This window comes from Monodon monoceros, unplaced genomic scaffold (genome assembly GCF_005190385.1).
Source record: "Monodon monoceros isolate NGI ecotype Baffin Bay Population unplaced genomic scaffold, NGI_Narwhal_1 Super_Scaffold_14, whole genome shotgun sequence".
Classification (NCBI taxonomy): domain Eukaryota; kingdom Metazoa; phylum Chordata; class Mammalia; order Artiodactyla; family Monodontidae; genus Monodon; species Monodon monoceros.
In genome coordinates, this window is record NW_021703770.1 from 30,544,205 (window position 1) to 30,562,067 (window position 17,863).

Consider the following 17,863-nt stretch of genomic DNA (forward strand, 5'->3'; position numbering starts at 1 on the left):
AACATTATTTTTTACAATAAAGCTCAATAACCTGTCAATAATGTTGTCTCAAGAGATACTGGTATCTTAGAACTAATAACTTGTAAAAAGAGATAGAGGAATTATTTAAGATCCTCATTAAAATGGTCTCTATATAAACAGATAATAGTGTCTCTAGACAGTGAAATGAGCACCATTTTGTTCCCAAAACTATAATTTCACTATATGCTCTCACTAGACATGAGTAGATCAGTATTTATTTAAAGATGAACAGTTAGGTATATGGCCTAACTTATGGAAAATAATTCACCATGAAAGTTTATTTCCACACATCCTAAAAAATCTGAGAAACATCTAAATTATATATTTTTTAAAATTCAATGCCCTTTACTTTGATTCTATATATGAAATAGAATAAATTCATATTAATGAAATATTCAATATCTAAGACCAAAATATTCATACTAATTTACTGTTTCAACCTGAGGTAAGTTCTGTGTTATATATGAGCAGATGTGTTAAGTGATCCTGCTTCTTCAAACACTTATAGAGGCAAAAGTAGATAGATCTGGGCAATGATCAACACGTACTTCTTTATTCTACTTCTGTATTTCTGACGCACAACCCTAAATGTTCATATGGTTTCCCTGCTGTATACTGCATCTCCAGTAATGTTTCCTTAGAAATGCTTTTGGCTATAAGGAACAGAAAATCTGACTATTGATGGCGGAAACAAATTGGGGATGGGTATTTTTCTCACATTCGGGAAAAGTGTCTGATGGTGTTGGATCAGTCGCTCAACAATATCATAACTTATGACTCAAATACTCTTGGCTTTTCCCTCATCTTCACAAGTTGCTGGTGAAGCTCAGAACACCACTTTTTCATTAAAAAGTAGCGCCACCTATATCTTTATTTTTTTTATGACTTCCTAGAAGCCCTCATAAATTTTCTTACAACTCATTTGCTAGAACTATGTCACATAGCCATTCCCAGTTGCAAGGAAAGCTAAACGATTTTGTATTTTTCAAGTCCCTCTATTGGGGATTTCAAGAGAGAAGGAAGTTGAAAATGTCTGTTAGGATAGTGATTGAACAGGGTCTAGAATAGTCTGCTTTCAACTACTCACAATTTCCATACATATAGTTTACATGTAACACATTCCCCCTCCCTAAGGGAGATAATTACCAACTCTCATTTAGTTATAAAACCTAGCTCTAAATCTAAGATCTGTGAAGGAGAACAAATCTTTCCATCACGGTCAAGTGCAGATTATTATAAACAACTGATATTGTAAATCACCGTAATTCACAAGTTATCTGTTCTCAACACACCCAATACAACATGATATAAATGTAATAAAAACTCTCATTCAAAAACAGGAAGAATGAGAAATATACCATGGCCAATTGTCCATAGCACACAGCAATCCCTCCACAAACAACACCTAAATTTCCTTGGTTATTCTATCTGGCAAGTCCTGATTTAGCAATCTAGGAGGTTCTCCCTTGACTGTTGTCATTCAGATTCCCTTGTTCTGCCCTTTGAAAGGATGTCCCTTGTCCATTATCCTTCTTGACTATATACGAGGTTGGCATTGACAGTGTACCCTTCTTGTGTTCTGTCCAGTTTTATCTCCACTGATAGTATACACATCATACTGCTATTATGTGTGCAGGGAATTGCCTTAGAGATTGAATAGTCATACAATGTTTGCTATCCGGACTTCGGCTTCCTTTAGCCACTAGCCACTTATGACAATTTAAATTTGATTAAAATTAAATTGAAAGTTCAATTCCTCAGTCACGCTGGCCACATTTCAAGTGTTCAATAGCTGCATGTGACTAGAGCCTACAGTATTACAGTGAAGGTATAAAACATCTTCATCATTGGTGAACAGTGCTACAGAAAGAGTATCATTGAAAGGCCTGTTAAATTTTAACCGCAATGTTCCAAATCCACATAAAATTAGTATTATCTGTTAGTCAATCCATGGCTTAAAATATAGACTGTTACATTATGAAATTGTGTCAGTACATGGAAGTCATTTCTATAGCTTAGCTATCACTGTATGTCTCATTGTGGGGATAGGTGTCAGAATTCATTGTGAAAACTACAGACAATAATCAAACCACCATATATCCTATGTTAACTCTGGACACAAAAGTCGCACCAGAGATTTTAAAAGGCTTTGAATTGCCTAAATTGTACTATTTGAGAGTCAGCTAATAAAGGTGACTGGTAGAAAGCTGGCAGGTCTTCTAGAGGACCTGCTCTGGGTTGAGGATGATGCACAGTATCTTTTCTTCTGCTCAGAGAGTTCATTCTAAACTCATATCAATATTTGCCAATGTCTACATTATCTCCAACCTAGTAACTGAAGACAGAAGAGAATGAAAAGGCTCCAATGGACAAAAAAGAAGGCACTGTTTAGAAGACCTCAGATAAAGGATGCTCTCTTTGGGTTTTATGCCAGTTTGAATTTGGAAAGTTTGAAAAAACCTCAAGTTTTAGTCTGATTCATCGTAAAGAATCAGAAGAGAAAGATTTTATCTTTGTTCGCAGGAAGTCACCAGGCTCCCGAGCAGATCCAAATTCAAATCAGACTTCTAAAGGCAGACATTAGCAAATTATTATAATCTAGTGTATTGTCAAATTTTATATTCCTATATTTAAATTTTAATTATATCTAATATTCAACATGAGGATATAAGATTTTACCAATCTTCTCACCATTTTTACCATTTTACCAATCTCTAAAACATATTGTTAAGAAAAATTAAGATATACTAAATACTTAAATCAACTATAAACATAAACTTCAGAAAACCCATGTTCAATGTTATTGTGACTCATTACAAAAATTGAATCTTTATACTAACTCAGAACCTTATTTTAAAAACTCTGACCAGTATAACGATTAGTTTAGGGAACATAATAAGATTAAAGGAATTCTTATCACAATGAGGAATGTTATAAGATCTCTTTTAAAAACATATTAAATTTTAAAAAGGCAAGCCTCTTTAAGAATCAAGTCAAATAATCAAAATTTCATCTATAATAAAATGTGTTTTTCAGTAAATTCAGATAGCATGCTTAAAATATATCTTAATGTTTAGCAATTATCATGCACTACAACCGTAACAAAACACTTAAAAGTATATATAAATTAAATGTAACTACAAAATTAAAATTAGTAATAATAACAATAAGAAAAAAAATAATATCAGACAGAAAAATGACTCTAACCACTTTGTCCTCCTGGTGTGAATATCCACGAAAGCAAGTTAGAAAGGACAGAAAAGACAAAACAAAAAAGAAATAATTAATCCCATTCTTAAAACGAGTAAGACTTTTTAAGAGTTCATTTCATAGTGAAATTAAACTTCTGAAAAAGTCTAAATTACATTTTGACTGAAATATAAATATTATGAGAGGAAAATTTTTCCATACATTTCAAGCAAGAACATGCTATATACTAGAATATATTAAGATATATAAACAGAATAATTTCTATAAAAGCAAGTAAATACCCAAACATCAGAGAAAGGAGAATGCTCTTTCGACAAATAAAATCCTAATTAAACACTCAATTAACTCAAAGAAAGAGACTGAAAAACGTTAAGGAATAAAGCTTTTATGTACAAAGACAATAAAACACAGTATCACTGTTTATCTTTAATTTCATCATATACTATGAAAAGCAGACAAAATGTAATTCTATATGAATTATGTATATTGCTTCTAAAAGTTTTTTTGTCCCATTAATTTAGGTCTTCTAAACTTTATAACTTAAAAGAATAAATAAGTAGAAACGGTCATTAAAGATAAAATATTATTGATTACAATTGGTAACTTGGGGTCATAGTTCCCCAACATCATAAATATAGAAAATAAAATAACACATAAGATACATGACTTCTGAGAAAAGAATCTAAAAAATAAAGAATATGTGTATATGTATAACTGAATCACTTTGTATAACTGAATCACTTTGCTGTACACCTGAAACTAACTATACTCCAATTAAAAAAAAAAAGACATGGTACATACATACAATGGAATACTACTCAGTCATAAAAAGGCATGAAATAATGCCATTTGCAGCAACATGGATGGACCTAGAGATTATCACACTAAGTGAAGTAAGCCAGAAAGAGAAAGATATATACCATATGGTATCACTTATATGTAGAATCTAAAATATGACAGCAATGAACTTATCTACGAAACAGAAACTGACTCACAGACATAGAGAACAGACTTGTGGTTGCCAAGGGAGGGGGAGGTGAAGGAGGGATGGAGTGAGAGTTTGGTATTAGCAGATGAAAACTATTATATATAGAATGGATAAACAACAAGGTCCTACTATATAGCACAAGGGACTATATTCAGTATCCTGTAATAAACCATAATGGAAAAGAATATTAAATAAATAAATAAGATACATGATTTGGTCAAGAGAACATATTTAAATATGGTAAAGTTTAAAAATGTTGCATTCCTCTTTATTTAAATATAAAATAATGATAATAATAGTAAATTAATAATGTAATAATAATGACCTGATATATTATAAGAACTTATATAAATTACAAATTAAAATCATGTGTTTTTAGGCATCACTGTCTGAAACATTTCTAGCTGTATATCTTATGCAATTTTCTTAAGCTTTCTAGGCCTTTATTTCCTTATCTGCAAAACAGGAAATTAATATTTACTTTATATGGGTTTTTCAGAGTTAAACAACATGAAAAGTTCTCAGTACAGTGTCTGACACACAGTTCTATATCTGATATTCTAGCTGATTAAAACATAGGATACTGTGTAGAAAGGAATAGGATTGCATCTTTTACAATACTGTGTTCTTGACTGATTCATTTGTTACAAAAGATCACATAAAAGCTATTGTACACAGTCAAGGAAAATTATTGCTAACCATTTAGTCCAACAAAAATCATTTATGGAGCACTCATATTTATGTATCAAGCACTACACTAGATTTATGAAACTTTAAAAATGAGTAAGACAGTTTCTTCCATCAAGGAATTAAATGTAGTGAGAGGGAAATGAACAAATTACTGTGGAACAGAGAGATGTCTGAAAGCAAGGGAATAACAAAGCACTGTGGAAACACAAATGATTGAGGAGATAGCAAGACTTCGAAAAAGAAATAAGAGAAAGTTTCTGAGATGTAAGCAGGCCTTTAAAGTAATAAAGAGAATGTCAGCAAGACTAGTGAGGGAGAACATTTTATACAAAGAACATGGGATATGCAAGAAGCACAAACATGCTTGGCATATTTGGACACAAGTAGCTGGAAATGACTAAATTATAATTGACATGTTTGAACTAAAGTCTCCATGGTTAACTATATTAATATCTGGCAAAAGCTTAGAAGCACAATACTTCACAAAATAACTCACATTGCAGAAATTTTTTAAAAAAGAAGGGAAAAAATGAAGTCATAACTAATGAATTTGCTAATAGTCAATCCCTCTTAACAGATAATACAGGTTCAATTTTAGTTATACACATGAAAAACTTAGCTACAATATACACATGAATATTACTCTGCCATTATATCTTTACTATCTTTCAATAAGGATAAAAAATAAATACAAAATCTACCATATGATTTATAAATAAGGCATAACATTATTTGCTACTACTTATAAAGTGTTTACTTTGCTAAAATGTACAGACAGACTGGAAGAAGATAAGTCTGGAAGCAGAGAGACCAGTTAGGAAGTTTTTGCAATATTTGGGGTAAGAAACAAATGGGATAGCAGTATAAACTGTAGTAGTAGCAAGAGGAAAGGAGAGAAGTAAACTGGTTTAGGAGATACTAAGAAGTAAGGCCCCTTAAGACTTGACTGAGGAAGAGGAAGAAGTAGAGAAGGACTCCCAGAGTCTGGTTTAAGCAACCAGGAGGATAAGAAGACAATTCCTTGAAAGAAAAAAACACATGGAAAAGCAGATTTGGGAGGAAATAACGACTTCAAGTATAGACAAGGTGAATCTGAGGTGCCCATTAATATATCCAAGCAGAGATTTTTCAGTAGGCAGCTACAGAGGTGGATCTGGAGCTCAAAAGAATAATCCGGCTAGTGAAATCATATCCATAAATCATCAGCATATATACAGAATCTGAAGCTATGAAAGTGAATAAAATCTCCCAAGGAAATTGTTAAAGGAAAAAAGAAAAATGAGGAAGATGACCCATAATCAAAATGGTTCTTCTCTTTGAACTGGCAAGCCTCCAAAGAAAAGAAATTCAAAGTGAAAGGACTAGTAATCTCTTCTAATCAGATTTTAGTAATACAATTTAAGTCAGAAGTTTCACTGTATTTGTCAAAAGTGATTTTAATCTCATCAGTAATCAAACTGGAATTGAGTTGCTTGAAAAACAAAGGTAATGTATAAATATAAAATATTATCAAGGTCCTTAAGACAAAGACTGATTAAAATCTCCTGTGAAATATAAAAAGTAACTTGCTGTGGAGGAGTAGTTTAATTTTAAACATATGGAAAACCTGGATATTTTTAAATTGTTAAAAGTGAATCTTCAATTGAATCATTTGGATATTTACTTCAGCTTTACACTTAGTCTGTGTTTAAACAAAGAAAAGACTAAATGGTCAATTCAAAGATTAAAGATTAAAATAAGGTATATATATTTACATACATATTCATAATGACATACTCAGTTTAGGTATACAGTAAGGAATATACTAATCCAATCTACAAATATGATTATCTAATTGAATAAGAGTATGTGAAAGCATCTTGCATGGTACCTGATATATATATTAGGTAAGAAGAAAGCTAATAGCATAGAAATTATTGCAAAACACTTTTAAAGCACTCACTGTGTGCCAGGTACATGTTTAAGTGCTTCACAAGTATTAATTCATTTTATTCTCACAATAGCCTTGTAAGATATGTACTATTATTACTTCTATTACTTATAGATGAAGAAACTGAGGCAGAGAGACAAAGCATCTTATACAAGGTCACATAGCTGGTAAATGATAAAGCTGGGATTTAAGCTTAGTCTCACTTCAGAACTTGAGCTGAAGCCACCACACAGCGTTGCCTCTATATAATGCCAGTGTCCTCTGTTGGCTTTATGTATCTTTTCTATAATTTAATTGATGAATTAATAATTCTAGGTCATAATTACTAGACATGAAAACTCTAATAATAACTTAGAGTACATCCAAAAGCATTTATTAAAATTTTAATAGTACAAATTATATTTATTAATTTCCTTATTAAAAATTTATTGTATTTTATATTCTAAAAGAATTTTATACTTAGCATTTTTTCCTCATAATCAACTCTCCCTATGGCCATCCTTACTGTCTTACCACTTCTGCTGATAAGCAATCACATTGCCTCTTCGCAAGATCAATGTACTTTAAGTATTAATCTACCTTCTATCACTGGCTCCATCATTCTCTTTCCTCTCTGATATTTCCTCTTGATAGTCACAGCACCATTTCAGACTAAATACAGCAATTTCATCTGCCAACAACTATTCTTTGTGCAACTTTTCATTAGTTCCCCAGTCACCTCGGAAACTAATGTCAGCTCCCCTCAGATTCCTTCTCTAGATATTCAGTCTTTCTCCTACTACTTGCTCATCTGTATTGCCAAAATGATATATCCCTCTCTATATATCAATGTTGTACATTCTCCAGAGTTATACCACCATCACCTGTCTCTCTCTTCTTGCCTACCTTATATAATCAATCCAAAACCACCTTTCTTTCACACCACTACAGTAATATTCCATCTTCTCTCTCAAGCCTGGACTGTTTTTTTCAAGAATTGCAAGAATTACACACTGCTGTATAGGCAGTATAAGTTTATCTTTTTATTCATCCACAAGTTTGGAACACCATCTTCAAGAAAACATCATCACAGTGCTGAGCTGCAGCAAGAAGCTGGATCAAAAGACAAAGCTTATCCCAAAATAACATGCCCATGATAAGTACACCCAATTTCTTTCCTCCATTCATTCACTCAGCAAGTATTTAATCAATCAATAATAATAAAATGTTAAGAGTAATACATTAGAAGTCTGTAGAATTCACTGAGGCACAAAAGAGTGAGTGGTTAATTCACAAGGGATACCCAAAGAAAGCATCATGGGGATGATGCTTAAATCCAGAAAGATGAGTAATTGTTCATGAAGTGGGTAAGGGTCGTGGGTGGAGTGGGGTCCAGGGGGAAGCAGAGAGATTATTTTAGATTACAGTAGCAGGGTAAGCAAAAGCAAAAGACATAAAAGACAGTGGTAATTTAAGAGAAGTACAAGTATATCCATGGTTTCTGCTTCCTTGGATTCAAGCAACCATGTATAGAAAAGATTTGGGGAAAAAACATTTCAGAAAGCTCTGATAGACGAAATTTTCACATACTGAGGTATGGGTAAGTCATTCTGGCTTATACATGATTTGGCTTGAACTTTATGCTAACTAGAACAGCCTGTCTTACGGCCTGTCAAACATGCATTGTACATCTGCTTTAGCCACTAAAGAAAAGAATGTGTTTAAAAATCAAAACGAAGTGACTGGTTCAGGCATTCAAATCAGAGCTGGGTGACTATTGTGGATGTGGTTTCAGATACGTTCCTGCATCACTGAGACCCTGAATTTTCTGAATTGTATCAAACTCAAGGACACCACCAGCCATTCTCAAAGCAATATCTTCCAGCAGTTACCAGCTTCAACCTTATGGTCTCAAAGTCTCCCCTTGTAACTATGCAACCATTTCAGACCCCAATCAATCCTTGCTTAGTAAGCACTCTTACTTCTTGCCAGATCCAATCCTAATTCTTGACAAGTGATTTATGTAACTTTGCAGTTTTTCCATATATAAGCCTCCCCCATTTTTTAGTCTGACTGAACACAATTCAAGTCCTTCTTGAATCTGTGTCTCCTAGGCTATAGTCCTCAGTGTGTCTCAAAGAAAACTCTTTCCTATTACTATTATAGACTGTTTATTGCTTATTTGTGTCAATAGTTCCAAAAAACAAAACTTGAATATGCGACACTGGTAACTATTTACATAACATTTACACTCTATTTACAACTATTTATATAGCATTTATATTGTATTAGGAATTATAAGCAATCTAGAGATGGTTTAAAGTATACGGGAGGATGTGCATAGGTTATATGCAAATACTATGCCATTTTACATAAGGAACTTGAGCATCCATGTATTTTGCTATGCATGGGGTGGGGGGGCCAGTCCTGGAACCAATCCCAAAGGACATGGGACATCAAGGGAGGACTGCAGTGTAGTTTAGTCAGGGTATATTGAATGCAGTGAAGCTTATTCTTTGAGTTAGGCAGGGAATAAACCATAGGGAGAGGGCTCTTTATGCCATTAGAAACTTCACTGAAGAGATGAGGCGTCACTAAATAGTTTTTAAGCAGAAGGTAAAATAATCAGATCTGCATTTTACAGATATCAGCATAGCAGCATGTGAAGGATGTGCTTGAGGAATCCAGATGGGAGCAAAGAGACCAGTTAGGAAACTAACATTAGTCCAAGTGATGGAGGATGAGAGCCCAAATAAGAGAGCAGTTAGTAGTCTATGTAGACAGAGAGGAAAGAATAAAATGCAAAATTTGTGGGGAAAGAATGGTGAAGGACAGAAACCTGAGATGATTCCTGGCCTTCTAGTTTAGGTGATATAGCATATAGTGATGCCATTCAAAAAGTTGAAAATTACAGGAGAAGTAGATCAGGGCGTTGTTCCAGCAATAGGAAATGCATAGTCTGTTCTGGCCTAAGTGAGAGTCAGTGGCATTTTAATATATTTATTGAAAGGGAGTTTAAAAGACAAGACTTAAAAAGAAGAAGCTTATGTCCTTTTTTTTTAATTGAACCATTTATTTATTTATATAGATATATTAAAACTGCATATATTTTTGTATACAATTTGATGAGTTTGAACTTGTGAATATATCCATGAAACCATCACCACAATCAAGTAACAGACATATCTGTCACCTCCAAAATTTTCCTTGAGTCCCCTCATGTTCTTTTCATGGATCAGAATTTTTTTTTTTTTGCGGTATGCGGGCCTCTCACTGTTGTGCCCTCTCCCGTTGTGGAGCACAGGCTCCAGACGCGCAGGCTCAGCGGCCATGGCTCACGGGCCCAGCCGCTCTGCGGCATGTGGAATCTTCCTGGACCGGGGCACGAACCTGCGTCCCCTGCATCAGCAGGCGGACTCTCAACCACTGCGCCACCAGGGAAGCCCCAGAATTATTTTTAACTTAAAAAAAAATTGCTTCAGATAGGACTTCATTTGTTTTTGCTTATGTTTGAAGTTAAGTATTTTTGTTGGGGATGCTTTAAAATAAATTAGATGAGATTTACTGGGTGAGGAAAGAGAAATTCATGACTATGTCTAACTGTCCTCTCACAATTACCTGCGATTCTATTTCCACTGTGCTCCACTATCTAGTGTCTGCTTTACCATCCTAAAGTTCTGGTGATATCCTGAATTCCTTTATTTATTAAACTCTATATAGTCTCCTATTATGATCAGAACTCATTTCAGATGCTATTACTAATCTTCTCCATATATACTAAGTAAAATCTATTTAACCTGGTGCTCATCTTGTCTAATGATAAGGAGCTCACTTTATCTATTGATGAAGATATTAGGTACTGAGCAGTATACTTTCCACCAAGAGGTTAGGAGCAAAGAGATACCAAAGACAACTCTCAAAAGCACGTCTGCCAATAACCAAGAATACCTTGCACCTGTTATATATCAATAGTCTACAAATATTTTTTCTCTCCTCTCAAATCTCTAAAACCAGGTACCCCTCGCACATTTTTAAGATAGCATTTAAATTTTAAGTTTAAATAGTTGGAAAGGATACATTTTCAGATATATTGTGTATTGTAGGTGTGATTTAATTATATTTTTATCAAAGCTTGGAGCTGCAGATTTACCTCATTCAATATACAGAAAATGTCTACTTTATAACCTATTTGGCAAACTAGTCCACATTGCCAAACCATCACACAAATCTGACTTTATATCAAAAAGAGTCCAACTTCATTTTTAAATTCATATAAATGTGTTATTATGGGTCACCATGATAATCATCTCAAAATTCCAATTCCGAAAAAGAGAGATGAGGCACCAGAGTCTCGCCAAAAGTCTGTTGCCTGAATGAAATAACGTGCTGCCTCGTTCCATGTTTCTTACAAAACTTCTCACTGCTTTGCCCTCATGAATCTCTCCTTCAAGACAACTCTCCTTCAGCGGCAACTCTCCTTGTCACTTTGCCTGGTACCCCAGAGATTTTTACATCCTGAGGCAATATATTATATAAAGACCAAAATTCAGATTAGGTATGGTTAAGGAGCATGCTTTTATTTTGAAGAGTAGAAGCCACCCACTTATAAAAAGTGAGTTGGAAAGAAAAATTTACAAAACAGAAAAGTGTTTTCAGGTAGATCAATTTTAAGAAAAAAATGAAAGAATACATATGGAAATATGTGCCCTTGAAGTTATTAGCACCCGTCTCCTCTCCAAAAAATCTTCCTTCCACATCAGGGTACACTTTCAAGACCACTGCCAAAGCTTAACACACAATATACTAGACATACTGACATAACAGAATTAATGAAGCTTCTCAATTCCTTTTATAAATTCTTTAAGCAGTAGAAATATCTGACTATATTCCTTTTCAAGGATTACATGAATAATCTAGTATTAATTTAAAAATCATAAAATGTTAAGCCCAGAAGAGACCTTAGAAGTCATTTAAATTGATGCTGTCATTTTACAGATTTTAAAACAGAAGCAATAAGACATGAAGTGATATGTCAACAAGAGTCATGTAACACCAGGGCAGGAACAAAACTTGGTTCTCCTAGTTGTCTCAACTTAAGTCACCCTGTTCCTAGAGAATGTCAAATTTTTACCAATATACTGGAATGCAGTGATTTCATAAAAATCTAACAGAAAATCCATACATGATATGTTTGATTTGGGGTATGGGAACTGATTATATATTACACAAGCACACTAACTACAGACTTGCCGGTAATTACAGTGACTTGAATTTTTTTTTAAAAGACTTACCATCTGATATACTGAACACACATATATCAATAGATTTTAAGGGACTTTCTTAAGAATCACTTTCTTTACAACCATACTAAAGGTATCATTCATTCTGCTTCAAATCTGATAATTTATAGTGAAAGAATCCATATCTGTTACATTTGCAAATTAAACACTATAATTCTAAAAAAAAGTATATTCTTTATTTTTTCAAAATTAGATTATCCATTGAGAGATGGTAATCTATTTTTCCCAAAAAGTAAAAGAAACAAAAAATTAATGTTGCCACACTTTGAAGCTTAAAATAATCCTGACTGTAAATTACTTTTAATGTCTTTACCACTAGAGTCTCTATTCCATGATTACAAAATAATATCTCCCTTAGAAAGTCATTATTTTTCAATTTAACTAAATATATAGCTTTAATTTATTAAGGAGTATCATCTTAAGAAACTAAATGAAAGCAATATTTCATAAAATCTTATTATACTGGTACTCCATAGTCCTACACTTCATTTATTCTCTCTGTATCCTAAATACACCTCAGAAGAGTTAATTAATTGTTAAGGATGGCTGCACGTGAAAGACCCTTAAAATTAAAACAAAAGATTATTTTATCTTGTTCTTTTAGGAGATTACTAAAATAATTTTTAAATTGCTTTATAATTAAATTTTAAGCTATAAAATATTTATATTGTCATTATTCTACTTCATAAAAATAATCTTACCAAAATGCACTGAGCTTAATCCTTTGGAGCTATGATAAATCAAAAACTGTGTTCAGCAAATGTATGGACATCAAGGGGGGAAAGCGGGGGTGGGGGGGGTGGGATGAACTGGGAGATTGGGATTGACATATATACACTAATATGTATAAAACCGATAACTAATAAGGACCTACTGTATAAAAAAATTAAATTAAATTAAATTTTTTAAAAAATGTGTTCAGTATCTATTGTGAGCAAAAGCCTTCTTCTAGTACATAAGGCAACTGAGTATACGTAGGAAGATCCAATTTGAAAAGAGAAATTAAACTCATTATTCTTTTCATTTAGAATATAGGCCATATATATATATATATGTATATACATATAAAAGGAATGCTTTCCCAAGTAAATTATGAATGAAAATTATTTTTTATGTTTAGTCCCTAACATTTCCCTCAGATCTAAGAAAAAATATGAGAAACGTGGGGGTTACTCTCTCTGCTTCCTTTCCTCTTCCATAAATCATCCACATCAGGTTAATCCACAATATATAGAGTTTTATAGTTGATTACAATACAAAAAATGTTCAAGGGGTGTTCCAGTTTTTCACTGTACTTAACTTATTGACTAGAACTTTGCTCAGCATAAAGAGACCATATGTTAGAAACCAGAAAATATATTTTTAAGCAAACTATATTCAGATGTCATTACAGACTTCTGCTTGTGGCCTAAATGGGGTAGCAAGGGCTAGATTCCTTCATCTGCCTGAAACAAGCAAACAAAAAATAGGCAAAATGTATGAAGAATGGTATTCAAGACAATGGACATCAGGCAAAAAAGGCCAGCTGAAATATGGGAAACAAACAAGATAAGCTCTAAAATTGCCCCAGGTTACTGTTTTGAGAGGCTTTCCAGGCAGCAGAGTAATACAGAGCAGCTGAAACTCACTTTGGCAGACATCCTAAGTTGAAGAGAACAAACTAAGCCTGAGGAGGCCAACACAGCTAGCTTTCATTGAACAAGTTATCAGAGAAGAGAAAGGTGAACAGAGAAAGAAAACTCCAGAGATCTACAGAGAGACCCTTCAAGTGTTCAACTTAGTAATGATCAGTGAGCATGAATGTGATTAAACACACAAGGAGTGGGGGAAAAAAATCATCTGAAAGGATTAGAGAAAACAGTAGATGTTCCTACCAGCTAGAAAAGAAAAACTCATAATCATGGGGTATTGGTTAAAGTACTCAGGAAAGCCTTGCCTCTGCAGAAGAGAATAATTAGCGCTAAACTGAGCACTGTTCCAGATCCACCTAACAAATCACAAAAGCAAGATACAAAAGCTAAATTGTTTCCATGTAACTTAACTGCATTCCAGAGCAAAGCTCAAGGAGAGTTATAGGAATGAAAAAATATATAGCACCCAACAAAGTAAAATTTTCAATGCCTGACATTCAACATAAGATACTAGGCATGTAAAGAGTCAGGAAAACATATACCATAATGAGAATAATCAATCAAAACTAACCCAACACTGACAAAGATGTTAAAATTAGCATAGGAGAACTTCAAAACAATTATTAGAGAGTGTGTATTCTACACGTTCAAAAAGTTAACCAGACTGTGGAAGATATAAAAATGTCTAAAATTGAAATTCTAGACATGAAAACTATAATGTCTGAGGTGAAAAAATACACTGAATGGTATTAACAGCAGATTTGACACTGTAGAAGAAAAGATTAGTAAACCTGAGGCATAGAAATAAAACATAAACAAAATGAAAATGGAGAAAATTAAAATTTGATTTAATAAAAAAGAACATAAGTGAGCTGTAGGACAACTTCAAGCAGCCTAGTGTATGGGTAACAGGACTCCCTGAAGGAGAAGAGAGAGAGGATGGGCCAGTAAAAATATATGAAGAAAAAATTGACAACATTCTATACAGCCTATGAAAACTATAAACACATAGATCCAAAAAGCTCAAAAACACTCCAAACACAACAAACATGAAGAAAATTAACAAAGAAACATCATAATTAAATTGCACATAACCAGTGATCAAAAGGATATCTTAAAAGCAATCAGACAAAAAAGACACATTTTATATACAGAGAGAGAAAAATGAGAATGGTATGATAATTCTAATTGGAAACAGTGAAAGGGAGAAGGCAGTGAAGCAAAAATATTTAAAATATTGAAAGAAAATAACTGTTAAACTAGAATTCTATACCAAGCAAAAATATCTTTTAAAAAAAACAAGGGCAAAAATTTTAGCATAAAAAGTTGAAAGCATTCATCACTAGCAGACTTGTACTATAGCAAATATTGAAGGAAATCTTTCAGGCAGATGAAATATGATACCAGACAGAAATATAGATCTACAAAAAGAAATGAACACTACCAGAAATGGTAACAACACAAGTAAATACATAATATTTCTTTATCATTTAAAACTCCATAAAACATAAGCCTTTTAAACAAAAAACAAACAGTGTATTGTGGGATTTATAAAACAGGTAAAAGTAAGCTATATGATACCAATAATATAAGTCCAGAAGGGTAGAAATGGAAGTACACTATTGTAAATTCTTATACTATACTATACACCAAACGGTATAATATCAGTTCAGGTTGACTGTGATCATTTAAAGATGTATACTACAAATCCTTAAGCAATTAATAAAATAACAAAACAAAGAGCCAATGAAGCTACAAAACAAAGAGTCAACAAAGCTAATGAGCTAACAAAGCAGATAAAACTGAATCAAAAAAGTACTTGATTAATCCAAAAGGAGACTAAAAAAGAAATAAAGATCAGATGGTAAAAGCAGAAAAAGAGCAAAATGATATAATCAAACTTAACCATATCAGTAATCACATTAAATATAAATTATCTAAACACCCAATTGAAAAGCAGGGATTGTCAGATTGGCTAACAAAGCAATACCCAATTATATGCTGCCTATAAGAAAAGTACTTCAAATATGAAGACACAAATTAGTTTAAAGTAAAAGAACAGGAAACATAAACAATGTTACTACTACCCAATAGAAAGTTGGAATGATTATAGTAAGATTAGATAAAACAGATTTCAGAGCGAAGAATATTACCAGGAATAAAGTCACTTAATAATTATAAAGGGGCCAATTATTTAATAGGATGTAATACTGCTAAATGTTTATGCACCTAAAAATAGAACTTTAAAATACATAAAGCAAAAGCCTAATAAAACTGTAAAAAGAAATGGACAAATCCAAGTATAGTTATATATTTCAATACCCCTCTCAATAATTGATAGAATAAATAGGTAGAAAATCAACAAGAATATAGTAGACTTGAACAACTCTATTAAACAACTTGACCTATTGGACATTTAAAAACACTGTCAAAAATAGCAGAATATACACCCTCTTCAAGTACACACAGAACATTTGTCAAAATAAAGCATATTCTGGGCCATAAAATATGTTTCAGTACATTTCAAAGGATTCAAGGCATACAAAGTATATCTAGGACCACAACCGAATTAAATTAAAAATCATTAACAGAAAGATCTCTGGAATCTACCCCCAATATTTAAAAAATAAATAACATACTTCTAAGTTATTCATTGGTCAAAGATGAAAAGTAAAATTAGGAAGTATTTCAACTGAATGAAAGTGAAAAGACAGCATATCAGAATTTTGGGGATGTCACTGAAGCAGTACTTAGGGGAAACTGACAGCACATGATGCCTAAATTAGAAAAGAAGGAACATCTCAAAGCAATGACCTCAGCTTCCACCTTAAGAAACCAGAAAAAGAAGAGACAATTAATTACAGTTAGCAAAAGAAAAGAAATAATAAAGATCAAAGATGAAATCAACAATTTTAAAAATCAATAAAACAAAAAGCTGGTTCTTTGATAAGATCAATGAAATTGATAAATATCTGTCAGACTAAGCAGGGAAAAAGACAGAAGATGTAAATTACCAATATCAGGAATGAAAGAGTTAGCATCACTACAGATTATACAGATATTAAAAGAATGAGAATGGAATACTGTGAACAAGATGCTAATAAATTCAATAACTTATGAGGAACTGAACAAATTCCTTGAAAGATACAAATTACCAAAGCTCATTCAAGAAAAAAATAGATAACCTGAATAACTCTATATCTATTAAAGAAATTAAAACTGTACTTAAAAACTTTCCCCCCAAAATAAAACTGTGTGCCCAGATGGCTTCAAAACATTAAGGGATAAATTATACTAGTTCTGCAGAAACTCTACTAAAACACTGGAGAGGAGGAAATACTGCCCAACTCATTCTATCCAGCCAGCATTACACTAATACCAAAATCAAAGAAAGACACTGCAAGAAAAGAAAACTACAGATATCAACCCTCATGAACACAGAAGCAAAAACTGTAAACAAAATTTTATCTAATCAAACCCATTAATACGTAAAAGATATAATCCATCATAACCAAATGGGTTTTATTCCAGGAATACAGAGTTGGTTTAACATTTCAAAATCAATCAATGTAGTTCACCATATTAACAAAAAACATAATCAATCTCAATGGATGGAGAAAAAGTATTTCACAAAATCCAACATCTATTCCTGAGGTAAACAAACAAACAAACAAAAACTCTCAGCAAATTAATAATAGACAACATCTATGAAGAGCTGATAGCTAACATAATACTTAATAGTGAAAGACTGAATGCTTTCTCTCCAAGATAAGAACAAAACAGGGATAGCTTCTCTCATCACTTCCAATCAGAATTACACTGGAGTTTCTAGCCAATGCAACTAGTCAAGGAAAAGAAAAATAATCAGGTAAACCAGGGAGAAAGATAAGGAAAAATAAAGAAAAGTTATTAGTTCTGGGCAAAACAAAACAATGAGAAAAGGGAAACAATGAGACAATGGAGAAATGAAATCACAAAGGGGAACAAATTCCCATAATTATGTCTAAGTAATGTATGTAAAGACATCAGCTTCATATTTTTGAGCTACCTAAGAACTGAGTGATAAAATACTACGAAGGAGATAAAATACAAATTATAAAGAGCTTAGTGAGAC

General features: G+C 32.7%; 1 protein-coding gene across 1 annotated transcript in view; it reads right to left on the reverse strand.

Annotated features, from left to right (window-relative positions):
• RIMS2 (regulating synaptic membrane exocytosis 2) overlaps positions 1–17,863 on the reverse strand; it is a 649,263-nt gene that overhangs the window by 445,400 nt on the left and 186,000 nt on the right. The window contains exon 10 of the mRNA XM_029222530.1: positions 3,229–3,240. Within this exon, the coding sequence (XP_029078363.1) occupies positions 3,229–3,240 (12 nt within the window). The remainder of the gene's footprint in view (positions 1–3,228; positions 3,241–17,863) is intronic.